The sequence below is a fragment of the Onychostruthus taczanowskii genome, unplaced genomic scaffold, assembly GCF_017590055.1.
Source record: "Onychostruthus taczanowskii isolate IOZ18803 unplaced genomic scaffold, ASM1759005v1 scaffold25, whole genome shotgun sequence".
Lineage (NCBI taxonomy): Eukaryota > Metazoa > Chordata > Aves > Passeriformes > Passeridae > Onychostruthus > Onychostruthus taczanowskii.
In genome coordinates this window covers 9,441,839-9,456,937 of record NW_024499796.1, presented here as the reverse complement: position 1 = coordinate 9,456,937, position 15,099 = coordinate 9,441,839, and the positions used below count along the sequence as shown (strand labels likewise).

Genomic DNA, 15,099 nt, shown 5'->3' with positions numbered 1-15,099 from the left:
GCAACGGCCCCGCCTTGGCCCCGCCCCGCCCTGGCCCCGCCCCCTCCGACGGCCGCGCGTGCGCGGTGCGGGGCGGGCGCTGAGGGCGCTCAAGGAGAGCCGCCATGCCCGGGGTGCTGCGGGTGCCCCCGCTCGAGGAGCTCGATGTGCAGGAGGTGAGTGCGTGAGGGCCCGCGGGACCTTCCCCGCCCTGCCCTGCCTTCCCCGCCCGCCCTCACGGCCGCTGTGCCCCGCCGCAGGTGGCGGTGAGCTCGTCCGTGCTGAAGGCCGCGGCGCACCACTACGGCTCGCAGTGCGACCGGCCCAACAAGGAGTTCATGCTGTGCCGCTGGGAGGAGAAGGACCCGCGCAAGTGCCTGAGGGAGGGCCGGCAGGTGAACCAGTGCGCCCTCGACTTCTTCAGGTGAGCGGCCCCCGGCCGGGAGACGCCGCCGCAGCCCCGCGGGCCTGGAGGTGACGGTGCTGCGGGGCCGTGCCCGGCGGGGCCGTGCCGGCGCTGGCGGTCACTCGTTCGGCGGAGCGCCTCTGCTGTGGAGACGGGCTGGGAGAGCTGCGGCTCTTCAGCCTGGGGAAGAGAAGGCTCCGGCGTGACCTTAGTGCAACTTTCAGTACCAGCAGGGGCTACAGGAGAGCTGGAGAGGGATTGGTGACAAGCGTATATGATGTGACAGGACAAGGGGGCATGGCTTCACGCTGACAGAGGGCAGGTTTGGATTAGGTGTTAGGAAGGAATCTTGCCCTCTGAGGGTGGGGAGGCCCTGGCACAGGGTGCCCAGAGAAGCTGTGGCTTCCCCATCCCTGGAAGTGTCCAAGGCCAGGTTGGATGAGGTTTGGAGCAACCTGGCATAGTGGAAGGTATCCCCTGCCCAGGGCAGGGAGTGGAATGAGATGAACTTTAAAGGTTCCTGCCAACCCAAACTATTCTGTAATTCCATTATTCTAATTAAAAATGCTGCTGCCATCACCACCTTCAAAACTTTTATACTTTCTTCTTAAACTTTAACTCCTGGGAATAGAGGCCATGTGTTTTGTCTTGCTTATTTGCACATGGATTTATCCTGTCACTTGAAGCTTTTGTGCCAGAGCAAGCAGCCTGGGTTTTTGTTGGGAACTCAGGGCAGTGGTGTGAGGCTGCTGCACCTTGCAGCTGTGTGATGACCTCCAGAAACCAGCCTGAGCCCTGCAGTGTCTGTCCTCCCCATCTCACTGAGAAAGCTTGAGCAGGTGCACCACCTGCCTCTCCTGACCAAACATACAGCTCCAAGGCACGTGCCAGTACTGTTTGCACATAACCTAATTTAATTACCTCGAGGCATATCCACCTCCAGTGCAGCAGCTGAGACCTCTGCTCTGAGCATGGCTTTTTGAGCTTTAGACACAAAGTTATTTGGAAGCATTAGAGCACCGTGTAATATCACTAAATTATTTGGCAAAACAAAGATGTCCCGTGGAGGAGCTGTGAACATCCACCCAACGAAAACCTCCTCCACACACCAGTTAAGTCACTGCTGTCATTAATTGTAGCTGCAGCCATGGAAATTCCACAGGTATCAAACGCTGACTTAAGTGAAGGTTTAGATATTCCTGAGACCTTAAAGCTGCAAAACCCGAGCAGAGGCTGGGGTGAGAGGGCGGTTCTGAGGCTTTGTGCTGTGGTGTCCCCAGGAGCATCCGCACGCACTGCGCCGAGCCCTTCACGGCCTACTGGACGTGCATCGACTACACCGGCCAGCAGGAGCTGCGCCGCTGCCGCAAGCAGCAGGCAGCCTTCGACTCCTGCGTGCTGGACAAGCTGGGCTGGGTCAGGCCCGACCTGGGAGACCTCTCCAAGGTAACTTCTTAAACCCCTTGGGGTGCGCAGATCCCGCTCTCCTTCCTTGGTGCAGGTTTTGGTCCAGACCAGGTTTCCGGCGTCTGTTGGCGTGATGGGGTTTTGTGAACTCGGCGTTGGAAGTTGGTGGGGTGGTAGAAGTCAGGACTGGCAGCGTTTTTCTTAGACAATGAAATTCTTGCTTTCTGCTTTTCCTGGTAGAGGCTTTTCCTTTAGGAGCGAAGCTCATGCTCACGTGGAGCTACTCGGTAGTTGTGATGAAAGACCCCTCCCTTCCCTTTTCTTAGAAGTATTGAGGAGCTCCCATCAGCTGAACAATGTGTCCTTGCTATTGTTTGGTTCTTCTTGGTAGTTATTCCTTGAAGTTCTGACTCAACCTGGCTATTCAATGCTGTGAGAAGTTGTGTCACTTCTTTGCATTTCTTTCCAGGTCACGAAGGTGAAGACAGACCGTCCTCTGCCTGAGAATGCCTATCACTCTAGACCCAGACCAGAGCCAAACCCACCCACGGAAGGGGAGCTGAAGCCCTCTCCCCTTGGCAGCAGGCTCTTTTTCTGGTCCTGGTGAAGTGGGCAGGCTGTGCTGTGACTCAAGTGCAGAGATGTGGCACTTGCACGTGTAAATTGTGTGGTGTGTGCTGGGTATCGCTAATAATTAAAGAGCCCAAAACCATTACATGGCTGAGCAGACTTCTTTAAACTCATAGCAACGAGAACAATGCATTTCCCTGTTTTGCTCAGAGCTCTCTGCAGTCACACAGCCCTGGGGACCCTCTGGGCACCAGTAACGTCAGCTGGTTGATCATGATTACCACGATTGTCTGTCATGTGTGCAAACGTAGTTCCAGTCTTTGACTTGCTGGCCCATCAATCACAAACTGGCGTGAGACTTGATTTACTTACTGAGAACATTGCCTCATGGATCAAGGAAACTCTGGGAACAAACAAGTCATTAATGTCTTCCCTTAGTCTTGCAACTGATAATTGTGAATTCTTTCCAAGGGACTCCTGTAGAGGTTTAACCTAAAATCTGTCTTGGAGCGAGGGGTTAGTGGAATCTGGCATTTGCTAGGTATGGGGGCAGTGCAGTTTCTGCCATGAAGATCCCTGTTGTGCTTCCCAGCTGCTCATACAACATTGGCTAGGGACTTCTTGGACTGTTCTACTGGGGAAACACAAGCTACTTTATCAGAAAAATCATACTAAATTTTCAAGACCTTTCAGGAAGAAATTTCTCCTAAAGGATCTTGTGCCCCATTAAGCAGGGTAGGAAAGGAGCTTTTATTCTGACTGAAAGGGTTTGGGGCAAATCCTTCCCCAATTTTTCTCTGTGATCTTTTTGATGGAGGAGTTAGTGAGCTTTTTAAAATTTATTTTTTATACAATATCTGAAAGTCACATTTTTCATAGGAGTTGGATCTAGTCTTTCATTCACCTCCATCCAATAGCAAGGTCAGAAAAAAATCCAATGAACTTGTTTTTCCAAAGCAATATGCAGTTTAACTTGCTCTGGTTGAGATTGTCTCAACCATGGCAAAGAGTGGAACTGTGCTCTGCTCCTTGGGTAGCCTGCTGGTAGTATGATCTGAAGATTTACCATCTCCTTGTTTGAGGTGGGATTAAACTGTAATGGTTCTCTAGCTGCAGCATGTGTTTCTGATCCATGGAGCTAGAGGGAAAATTGTATAACATTTATCTGAAAACAGCCTGTGCACTGTGTTGCTTCTGGACTCTTCCTGCTTTCTGCTGGGGTGACTGAAACTCAAGGCAGGTGCTGTGTTTGCATTTTAATGCACACACCAGGCTGTCTTGGCTCTCCCTGCCTGAAACTGAGCTAGTGCTGCACCTTTGCAGTTTCTCCATGCCCATCACTGCCACCATCTCTGAGCAGCCACGTTTTTCTTGCTGAAGAAAGACAACCCTTCTCTGCAGAGGCTGAAATTAGGACAAGCTTGGGGTCTAATTGCATTCAGCTGAGTGAGTGCAGTGGGGTTTGGCCGAGCAGAGGATGAGTTGTTCTGGGATGTTAACACGTGTCACATCAGATCTTTGCTGACCCACTCCAACAGTTGGTCAGGAGTTTTTAGGTCTTACCATGTTCTTTTAATAACTTACTATTGTCAGCATATTGTATGAACCATTGCACTGCAGAACATCTGCTGTGGCATTAATAGGCATGGGCATTCCAGTAGTCAGCCCCTGATCACAATTTAGGAGTATTTTTTCCTATTAGATTGCTTCTGAAAAAAAAGACATAAGTAGGGGGCAAGTTTTTTCAACAGCCTGATAGGAACCCCACCCTTAAGTTGGCTAGTACTGCAAGCAAAAAAAAAAAAAAAAAAAAAAAAAAAAAAAAAGTGATTTATGTTAAGCCTCAAAGGTTTAAGATTATTTTCTGTTTCTTGACAGCTGAATATACAGCCTCTGGGGCCAGAGCTGTGGGATCCAGTAATGATACACTGATCATGGTTTAAATGTCAGATTTAGCTGTCTGCTGGCCTACATTCCCTCTTCAGTTTCAAGCAGGAGTGGGCAGGTGAAAGTACAACAGAGATCTGCAGAGGAAGACTATGAAATGATAAAGTCAAGTAGAATTCAGCTGTAGTCTGGGCATTTCCTTCATTAACCTCTCTGTGATAATTGTTTCTTGTCTTTATCTCGGCTAAATCTCTGGAAAAGTGTTGCCATGAAAAGAGGCTTTTCATGGTGCTTTGGACAGTGCCTGAAGGCAGCTATTTCTGCTCAAAATCCTGTGGCTTTACTCAAACCTGGATGCCCCTTTGGAGCTGTAATGGAAACTAGAACAAGTGGATGTCAAGATTCAGTAAAGACCATAAAAGTATTTTTGAGGAATGTGTCTTGACAATTTTTTGGCAGATGGAGAGCAGACACAGATTCAACACAGATATTTCCCTGGCCCTGTGAGAAGTGTTATTTGTTGTGCTGTGGGATCTCATCTTTGCCAGAGTTTCTAATCACATGTTAAATTAACAGAATGTTAAGCCAGTGTTGTAGCTTGTTCCACTGTGGGTCAGATTGGGCAGAACCTGCTCCATTCTTTCAGACTGTGGGTGGGAAGAGTAAAATTGAGCGTGATTTCAGATCTCAGCAAGGTGGGACTGTGCATTTCTGGTGCAGCAGACTTGTGTGGCAGTAGCACAACAGCACATTTCTGAGAATGTCTCTCTCCAAAACATCTGGCAGCTGGAGATGCCCTGGTTTCAAATGGTTCTGCTCAATTCAGGACTGTACAATCCTTCTGAAGCTCTCTGTGTGCTCTTGTACTGGAAGAGTTTAGAAGCCAGGATCCAGCTGGGCAGTAACAGATTTCAGACTCCCTCTTGTGGCTGCGTTAAGCAGATTTTGGGCATCTCTCTGAAGATTCTGCCATTGTGAAAATCCAAAGGCTGCTGAAAGACAGAAGCTTGATTAGATCTTTTGTCTTTGCTATAAAATTCATGTTGTCTCAACTTGATTTTTCCTACATATAAAAATTCTTGACTATGAAGGGAGAAGAGGAAGAAAAATTATTTGAAAACTATTGCCTCAGTCATATTTGGTGTGGTTTAAGGAAGCTAAGGCAGAGTTGAAGTAGATGGAGGTGGCTGGGAAGTCACAGTGTGCATTGTAATTCCTTCTCTGAATCCAGACAGGAGATGACCCTGGTGCTGCAGAGAGCAGGGTGCTTCTGCACCTATGGGGCTGCTGTGAAATGAGTGTGACAGGCAAGGATGGGGAGCAGGTTAATTGCAGCATTCACCTTTGTATGAAAACACATTATTTCTCTTTGTTAGGAACAGACATGGCCTCACCAAATGGTCTTACTAATGTTAATAACTCTGTTCATAATTTTCTGGTTTTTCATGTGAGCCCTTCTACCTGGGGACTTGATCTGAATGTAAGGCGCCTTCTGCGTGGCTGAGTGTGGTGCAAATAGCACTTTGGCAAAGGGAGGAGGTCTGAGAAAACACAGCACAGCAAACTAGAAGCAAATAGTCCATGGTGTGAATTTGGCTTTAAAGCAGTAAATCAGCACTGCAAGCAGAAGCAGATGCTGGAGGACAGGTGGCTCCCAGACCCCCAAGGCAGGTCAGGAACAGCTCACTCACTGGTGAGTGGGCTTGGTGGGCTTCCTGGGCTTGTTTTCTGCTTCAGCAAATTTCTCCACTCCCACGTGCTGCCAGAGCCTTGGCAAGCCCCACACAGGCTCAGGGCAGGTCCCTGTGTGCTTGGCAAGGGCAGGCAGTGAGGGAGGAGAGCCCCATTCTCCTGTGCCCAGGCTGTGCCTGGCTGTGGAGAGCTGCCCCAGGCTGTCCCAGGCTGGGACACAAGCAGAAGCTGCTGGGACATGAAGAGTTTTGCTATATGTCATACATCCAGGAATAGGGGCCCAAAGAAAAGGGTGTTTAATGGGGTAAAAGCTCTTTTTTGCATCCCAAGCACATCCCCATTGCTGGTGCCTGAGAAATATCTTAGATCACGTTTGTCTGTTGCTGGTGCCTGAACAAAAGGATTCCAATCTGCAAGTTCCTGTACTCTTGGCTGTGCTTGGCAAGTGCAGGTGGTTCAAGGGAGGTTTGGTTCACACTGTGTTCTGCAGCACAAAATGGCAAAGAGCTCTTGCACTTTTGATGGGGTTTAAATTAATTTTTCCCTTCTCACCAGGGTAAATGAGGGCTGGGAAGAATGGCCATGCCTGTTGCTTTGTTAAGCTCTGCTTTGGCTCCAATTCTGGCACCGAGAAAGGAAATAAAATACAGGGAAGGGGAGCTCTATAAAAGAGCTATGGGTCTGCTCCCGAGTTGATAGGTTAAACCACACAAAACCCTGAATCTGAGGCATTGCTCTAATATTTGTAAAATCAGCATGGCAGCTCTGTTAAGGGCTATGAGTCAGCCTGAGGGTGGTTCAGCTCTTTATAAGTAGTAGCACAGCCTTCTGCTTCCATGCGAACAGGAGCGAGGATTTTAATGGAGCCAGAATTACCCCTTTGGTTAGAGCACTGTCTGACCTCTGCTTTGTTCTCTGTGCCTCCCGTGTGCAGCTGCGCCGAGACAGGAACCTGACCCAGCTTTGGGAGAAAAGGGCTGGATGGAGCCCCTAAATGTGGGATCAGTGCAGCCCTCTCTCCCTGCCGCCTTCCCGTGCCCAGCCCGGGCTCTCTCCGGGCTCTGCCGCTCGGTCCTTTCTCGGCCCGGGGCTCGGGTGGGGCTGCCCGGGCTGAGGCAGCGGGGCTGGCCCGGGTGTGCTGGGCAGGAGGCTCTGCCCGGGCCCTGGCGCGGCCTCCGGCGCTCGTGGCCAGCCTGAGCTCCAGGCTAAACAGAGGAAGGTGAGGGTCAGCCGCCGACAGCTCTGCCCAAGGCTCAAGAAGCACATTTTGGCAGAGGAAAGAAATACAATACAAGCAGGGAGGGAAACTCGACTTCCATCCAACCCCCTCCAAGAAGCTTTTGGCTCCCTACAGCTGCTGGAGTCTTTACTACCAGTTACTGGGCTCTTTATTTTTACAGGCTTTCATGTGTTTGTTTTCTGTCTCTTAGACCAGTGTTTCAGAGGGGACAGGGCAGAAGAGAACAGGAGCAGTGGGGACTGGAGGGTACGGCCCTGCACAGGGGGACAGGCAACCCAGCTTCCCTTTCCTGCCTGTCACTATCTCATTGTGTGGCCTTGGGGCACTGTCACTTCCCTGTCTGCCCTGGCTCCTCTGCGATGGGGTGGTTCCACCCAACACAGCTCTCTGCTTGTTTACCATCTTTGTCCTTGTGAAGTGCCTTAAAGGAGTCTTGCGGGAAGCTCTGCCTGGGCAGGGCAGGCACAGCCACGGCCCAGTGCTGTTCTCCTTGCCCAGAGCAGCAGGAGCCACACGGTCACAGGGTGTGGGTGGGCAGAGGAGTGGCTGTCACCTGCCCTGGAGCCTCTGCCCTCTGTGGGCACCCAGCTCTGTGATCAGAGAGGAGCTGGAGACCTCACTGTGGGGTGGAAGAGGAGAAATGTCTCTCTCAGCACTCTCGGAGGGGTATTTCCCAATTCTGAACTGCTCCTGCCTGTCAGAGATCACAGTGGCAGCACCCTGCCTTCTGCTGGGAGCCGTCCTTTGCCGGTGCTGGGAATGGTGTGTGCAGGGAGCCAAGGAGCAAGGGAGGAGGTTACAGCAGAGACAGTCCCCAGAACACATGTAGCATCCAGCCCTTGCACACCCCTCTCTGCTCCCCATCACCGCTTGCTCAGAGCCTTTGTTTCTTCTAACCATGAGTGAAACCAGTTGTGGGAGGTTGTGCTCAGCCATGACATAATCTGAGTCTGGGACTCCACTGGAGGAATCCTTTTGAAGATTTTCTAGTCTGGCTAATTACAATAAAACTATGGAGGTGCTGTGCTCTAAATCATCAGAAATTAATAACTGGAGGTTTCTGCTTTCTTGTGCTTTTTGCTAGGACACAAGCCAGAGCAATTCTGGCTACATCAGCAGTGTTTTTCAGGAAGGTCTGTCAGAGGCACATTAACGTGTTCACAGAGCCGTTGTCCATCTTTGGTTTTGGTAGCAGATAATTTGATTTAAAAGATGTCACTTGCTCCTTTCTCTGCACTGCCCTTCTGTGTTTGTTTCAGCTTGAGCAGCAACAAAGGCCTGCAGGATTTATCTGCTGTTTATTGACATTTTCCCTTTCTGAAGCGCATCCTTACGTTACCCCACAGAGTTCAGCTTGTGTCAGCCACAGACGGGTGATTTGAGGAAAGGCAGCAGTAGCTGGAAATGCCCTTTCCAGCCTCATTCCATCACAAAACACCCCCATTAGCAATGCACTTAAAAACTGAATTTGAATATCTACTTCCCTTTTAGCTGTTGTTGACCTTAAAATACGTATTTGCTATTTTCATCTGTATTTTACATTTTCATCTGCATCCTACTTTTGGGAGGGTGTGTAAGTCCTTGTCATCTGGAGAAGCCTGTGGTGTCTCATTCTCTGCTGAGACTGAGTCTGCTCCCTCTTGGTGTCCCTGGCAGGCTGTTCCTGCCTGGTCACTGCTATTTCCTGTCCTTTTTTGCCCTGGGGTTGTAGCTGGAGTCACACAGGTTGGTATCTCACCTGTAGCTTTCACATCCATGTTCACAGGTGAAATCCTGCGTTAAACCAGGACTCTGGAGCTGTGGAGAACCTCGAGAACTTCAAGCCCCATCCTGGTGTTTCTTTCTGCCACCACAGGCCACCTGTCCTGTGGATCTGGGGGAAGAGAGCCCCACAAGCACTGCTGGAGCTCTGTGTCCACCTGTCTGCAGTGTTCCAGAGTGTTCCAGAGCACCTGGAGCAGCCCAAGCTCCCAGCTCCTGGCGCTGGGCCGAGCCCGTCGCTGGGATGTGGGTGGCTGGGCCCTGGTGGGCAGGCAAAGTGCTGTCGGAACAAAACTGAATTGAAGTGATTCTTTTCCTCTCCCCTTGGCCTGCGAGGAAATCTTTTTCCATTTACTATAAAACATGGTCCTTAATAGTGCTGAAGTGTTCTACATATTTTAAATAAACATGAGTGGATTTGAGCCCAGGAGGACATGAAAGAATGCAGCATTTGCGGGGTACCGGCCCGGCACACATGTCAGCAATTTGGCTGCCTTGTGTACTTTGGCTTTTAAAAAAGCATTTAAAAGTAAACAAATGAAGGAAAATCTGGCAGCTGGATTTCAAAGTAAATTGCTTTCAGCTGATATACCCTGTTTCCAGCTTGCTTGGGTAGTATCAAGCCATACACATCCAGCAAGAAGAGCGAGCGGCCAAGGAGAAGAGCGGGGGCGGGAGAGAGAACAAAAGCAGGGAAGTTCTGTGGATTTAATTCTTCCATTTCCTTCCTTTGCACCAAACCCTCCCTGCCTGTCAGTGCCCTCTCATCAGCCAGGCAGGTTCATGCTTCAGACAGCAAACTGCTCCATCTTCCCCTGGGCCCCGTTCTGCCAGGTTCTACCTCCCTTCCATCACGTCTGGAGCAGGAGTGGGATGGTGTGGGATGGAATGGGATGGGATGGGAGTAGCATCCACAGAATGCTGCTCAGCTGTGACCTGTAGTGCTGCTTGAGCTGCTCTATCAAACCTTCATCCCAGCCACTGCCCCACCAAGCAAAGGGTCAGCCCCATCCCACAGCCCAGACCAGCGGGATGAATCCATCCATGAGGGGTTTGGGAAGTGCAGGCTGGAATGCTGCTCCTTTGGGACTGCCAGGCTGGGGGGGGGGGGCATCACCAGTCTGCTGGTGGAGGGAAGCAGAGGTGGAAGTGACAGAGATAACAAGAGATAACAGAGTCATTAGAGGAGCAGGGCTGTGGGGAGGCCCCGCTCCTGCGGAAGAGCCTGGAGTGTCCCCGAAGGAGGAGATTCAGCAAATGCTGACAGATGACAGTGAGGTCCCGGGCTGGACAAAGGGGAGGTTGCTGAGGTCACACTTCAGCTCAGCTTTGGGCTCCTTGTGCTTTGACTTGCGTTTCCTCAAGTTTATAAAACTTTCCACGGGTTGGTTCAGTGGAAAGGGCAGAGGAAACTGGTGGGTCTGGAATCCCGGTGCTGCGGGGCCAGGGCAGGGCTGCTCCAAGCCCTCCGGCAGCCCCTGCATGCACAGCACTCATTGCTGGGGCTGTGAGCTGGGGCCAGCCACCAAGTGTCCCCAGGGGCTCCCAGAGGTGACACAAGGAGGGTGCGATGCCCTGGGCAGGTGCCCTGGCTCAGCACCCCTGGGGAGCCCCACAGCCCAAGCAGCCCCACGGCCCAAGCAGAGCACTGACACCTGGGGTGACTGTGGTGCAGGTGTGGTGGCCCCGTGGACAGCGTGAAGGTGGGACCTGCTGTGCCTGCACAAGGAGCTGTGCCATTTGTCCAGTCCCTTGGGGACTGCAGCTATGCCACAGGCGATGCCAGGCTGGCAGGTGATGCCAGGGTCACAGGTGATGCCATGCTGCCAGCGTGCCCCTGGTGCCGCAGTTCCCCTGGAGCACCCAGGAGCCAGGAGAGAGGCAGCCAGAGCAGAGGGGACAGTGTCCCTGCAGCTCCCTGAGAGAGCCACTCCACCCCTGGCTGTGCTGGGCCGTGGGCACGGCTCTGTGTGATGCTCTGTGCAAAGCAGCAATTATTTGGTGTGTGCTCCTCTAATGGAACTCAGCACGTGGGCTCCCTTTCCCAGTTTAGCACTAGCTCCAGGCTCCTGGCAGTGCAGAGGTGCTGCCAGCTAGAACCTGCAGGGCAGAGTTGGGGTGGGCAGTGTGGGAGCTGGAGGCAGCCGGGGCTCAGCCTCTGTCCTTGGCTCATCCTGCCAGCGGGGCTGACAGTGCCCACGTTCCAGCATGGCTCCCATTATCCCTTGGCACAGGAGGACCCTGGCACCTCTGTTGGGAGCTGGCAGTGCCCGCATGCACCTGCCAGCACCAAAGAGCTCACCGGCATTTTCTTGTCCCTCATTAACATGATGGAAAGTCATTTTTTGGGTCCTCTCCCCACTGCCACCTCCTGGATCAGGATGGGCGTGGGAATGCCCAATGTGCCCATGACCCTCCCACCCCAGGTGCACAAACCCCCAGCCCGCCTCCCACCAGGCCAAGGAAGAGGCCCTTCCCAGCAGCTCATTTTTGGCTGATTCCATAAAGCTGGGAGGGAAAAGGGTCTTCCCCTGTGTGGAGCACGTGGAGCCTCCCTGCCTGCAGCTCTGGTGAGTGCTGTGGGTGCTGGGTTTTGGTGGGGTAGGTTGTGCTCTGGGTCAGGCTGTGTCACACACCAGTGTGGCTGTCACATGTCCTGCCAGGAGCCCTTGTTGGGCATCTCAGGTGCTGTTGGGAAGTGCCTGTGCACGAGCTCGGTCCCCAGGATGTGCCAGGTGGCTGCAGCTGGAGTGGGAGGGTGAAACCCACTGGTGTCCAAGTGCTCATAACCCAAAAGTTCCTGGTGACCTGTCGTGTGCCCATCTCCTCCCCTGCGGGATGGGCAAAGGGCTTTAAGGCTCTGTAGAAGAGACAAGTTACAAACCAAGAAATGAGGGAAGGAGGAGAACTGAGCCTGCTCCTGGTGTCCCTGGCTGTGGGCAGCACTGCCAGACCCTGCCCTTCTGTGTCCCCAAGCCCCTGGAGCACAGGGACCCGTGGTCCCACAGCCTCTCCCTGCCCATTCCCAGATCTCTCCACAGGCCGTGGGCTCGGCGTGCGAGGCCAGGCTCTGTCTGCTGTTTCCTTATAATTTAAAAGCCTTCCTCACATTAATCTTTTTATTTTTATTTTGACAAATGTATGTTTCCAGGAAGTTGCTGAGGTCAAAGCAGCATCTGTTGCTCGTTATTTTGGGGGGATGCAGAGGGTCTTTGTGAGGGTTTCCAAAGCAACAAGGAATTAAGTGGTTTGTAAAGCGGAGAGGAGGAATGAGGAGCAGGCTGGGGCTTCCCGAAAGGCGGCTGAAGATGCTGATGAAAATCAGATCAACTCGGCTCTATTTTCTTGGAAACTTGATCTATTTTTCTTGTACAACTGTCAGCCTGACTCCCGTATTCCAAGTGCTTGGCCACTGCCAGCTCCACGTTTCAGCACTGGGATTAGCGTGGCCCCGGTCAGACTCACTTTCCCCGGCTCGTGCCGGGTGCTGTGGGAAGGGAGTGGAGCTTTTGGGAGTGGCAGTGCACGTCCCCTGACTGGGGACACGGGCCAAAGACCCCTGGGATGGGCACCAGGCCACTGTCCCCTGCCCCAGGGCTGTCCCTCACCCCAAACTCACACCACGAATTGCCCAGTGCGCCCCACAGGGGTCCTGTAGCCAAAAGTGCTTTTTCTTTCAAAACAAGCTGAGGAGAGTCTGGTGCCAAGGCGAGGGCTGCAAGGAGCCCAGGAGATTTATCGCTGAGGAAATACTTTCTCCAGCGAGGGCTGACGGCCGCAGCAGGAACAATGGGAGATTCGCAACGTGAACAAAGCTGATTTCGTTCTTCTTTTTATCAATGCGTTTTCCTTGCGGATCCTCCCTTCCTGGAAGTGGGAGATGCAGCTTCCCCCGCGCGCCGGCCGTGTAATCAGCAGGAATGGCCATATCCTGGCTGGGAAGCGAGCTGTGAAACGCTGTCGCCCGCAGTGATTTATGAGCCCGTGGCAGCGGCCAGCGGCGGGGCTGGCCCGGGGACAAGGTGCCAGGGCGCGTGCAATATCCACGTATTCTTTCTGCTCCTCGCCGGCTCCCCGGGGAGCCGCCGGAGGAAGTTAATGGATTAGACACACACGTCCCACTTGATTTTTTATTTTTTATTGCCGTGTCTTTCCAAATGCTTTTAGCAGATGTACGAGCACAATGGAGCGGGGCGATGAGCATCCCGGCCGGGCGGGCAGCGGGGCAGCAGCCAGGCTGGAAAGGTCAATGGGGAGAGTGCTTGCGTGGGGACACCAGGACAGCCTGTCCTGCCGGGTACGGTCCTGCCCCACCGGGGCCGTGCTCCTGCTGCGGGGAGCAGGGATAAGGGGATTGCAGCTCCTCCGCAGCCGGTGCTGACCGACTGCCTGAGGCCGCGCAGGGCCGCTGGCACGGCGGAGGCAGCCGGGGCCGAGCGGGTCTCACACCCTGCCTGGAGCCGGGATGTCCTTCCCTGGCGGCTCACGCCTGTGGAAGTGGATCGTTCCCCCGCCAGGCTCACACTTCTGCCACATTATGCAATCCTCACCCGATACTGGGAATATGAAATAATTATTCCAAGTGATCAGATTTTAATGATGCAACACAGAGGATGATTATTGTACACCAAATTGGTGCCGAGTGCTTAGTTATGTATATGCCAAATTTAGTCTATACTATTATACCCAGTGGGTGGCCGTAGACAATCAGGAAGTAATTAGTTTTGCTGGAGGTTGTTCGCCTGCCTGGTTCGCTGTGCTGTCTGGGGAGCGTCTTGCTGCGCTCCGTGAATACCGCGGGCTCCGAGTTCAATACCGTCTTTTTGTGACAAGCTAATAAGCTGTCTGCATGGCGGCCTGTAATTAGCGCTGTCGATATTCATTTGGAAACGGAGACCGCGCTGAGCGGCTCCGCCAACGGCGCTTCCCTTTGTCGCGGCTCGGCGCTGGTCCCCCCTCACTGCCCGGGAGGGTGATGGGTGCGCGGGGATGGGGATGGGAATGGGGATGGGGATGGAGATGGGGATGCGGATGGAGATGGGGATGGGAATGGGGATGGGAATGAGGATAGGGATGGGGATGGGAATGGAGATGGGAATGGGGATGGGGATGGGGATGAGGGTGAGGATGGAGGATGCGGGCAGGGACCGGAGGCACTCGCTGCACCCTCAGGTCCCTGCTGAGGAGAGCACCGGCCATGAGGGTGCTGAGCCCCGGAGATCAACACCTGCCCCGCACCCACTCCTGTGTCACCCCGGCCCTGTCCTCCATGGGGGAGCTGCCACTGGCCCCAGGTGTGGGATGTCCCCAGGGCTCTGTCCTGGAAGGCTGAGCTGGTGTGGGGTGTGCGGTGTCAGGGGGATGGGGACATGGAGGGGTGGCCACCCCCCCCTCCCCTGAGTCATGGGCAGTCAGGGAGCCCTGAGCATCACTGGGGCGTGCTGAGGAGCTGCATGTTTGCACCTTTCCAGGCAGCCTGGTCCTGTGGGATCTGGGCTCTTCTGCAGAGGTCTCATATGCAGAATTCCTGAAGGGCCTGGGGCTACATGAGCTGGGAGATCACTGGAGCATCACTCCCCTGAGTAGTGTTTGCAGCTGGTCAGTGTTGTGGGGGCATGAGGAACCGTCCACTTCTGTTGGAATGGTCTGGATTTGCTGGGTGGGAATTGTCTGAAGTATGGAGCAACTTTTACCTCTGTTACACAAAGGAAACTTTCCTCCTCTTTCTGTCGGAGATGCTCACTCCATTGAGATGATTGGCATACTGGAGAGCTGAGAAACTAAATTGTTTATACACTAATGAATAGAAGCTTGATTGCAAGATCCTGTTTGGAAAATTATAGTGCTGAATTGAAGCCGTACAATTACATCCAAAATGCTGCATATTCATTTCATCTGCTTTGCATAGAGATTAACAAGCGAGCCCTAAAGCAGACTCTGAAATTAAAGCTAACACCAGATTTAGTCACAGGTTACAAACTAAATGGCATTGTTTGATGGATATGAATCTTTACCACCTGCCTGCCTGATGATTGCTAGCAGCTTAGCAGACAGCAAAGGAAAAAGTTTCTTCCCATGAAGGAAGCATAATAAGGCTCTGGGCTGGAAGTGCCCCCTCCCCACGCAGGCAGCCCCCCGGCAGATGTCTGCAGTGGGC

General features: G+C 53.0%; 1 protein-coding gene across 1 annotated transcript; it reads left to right on the top strand.

The window, feature by feature from the left end:
• Positions 1–33: 33 nt before the first annotated feature.
• NDUFA8 (NADH:ubiquinone oxidoreductase subunit A8) lies at positions 34–2,504 on the top strand. Its single transcript, XM_041406580.1, has 4 exons — positions 34–155; positions 240–403; positions 1,666–1,831; positions 2,262–2,504. Exons 1-4 carry the CDS (start codon positions 105–107, stop codon positions 2,397–2,399), a joined length of 519 nt encoding a protein of 172 aa, XP_041262514.1. The 5' UTR covers positions 34–104; the 3' UTR covers positions 2,400–2,504.
• Positions 2,505–15,099: the final 12,595 nt, after the last annotated feature.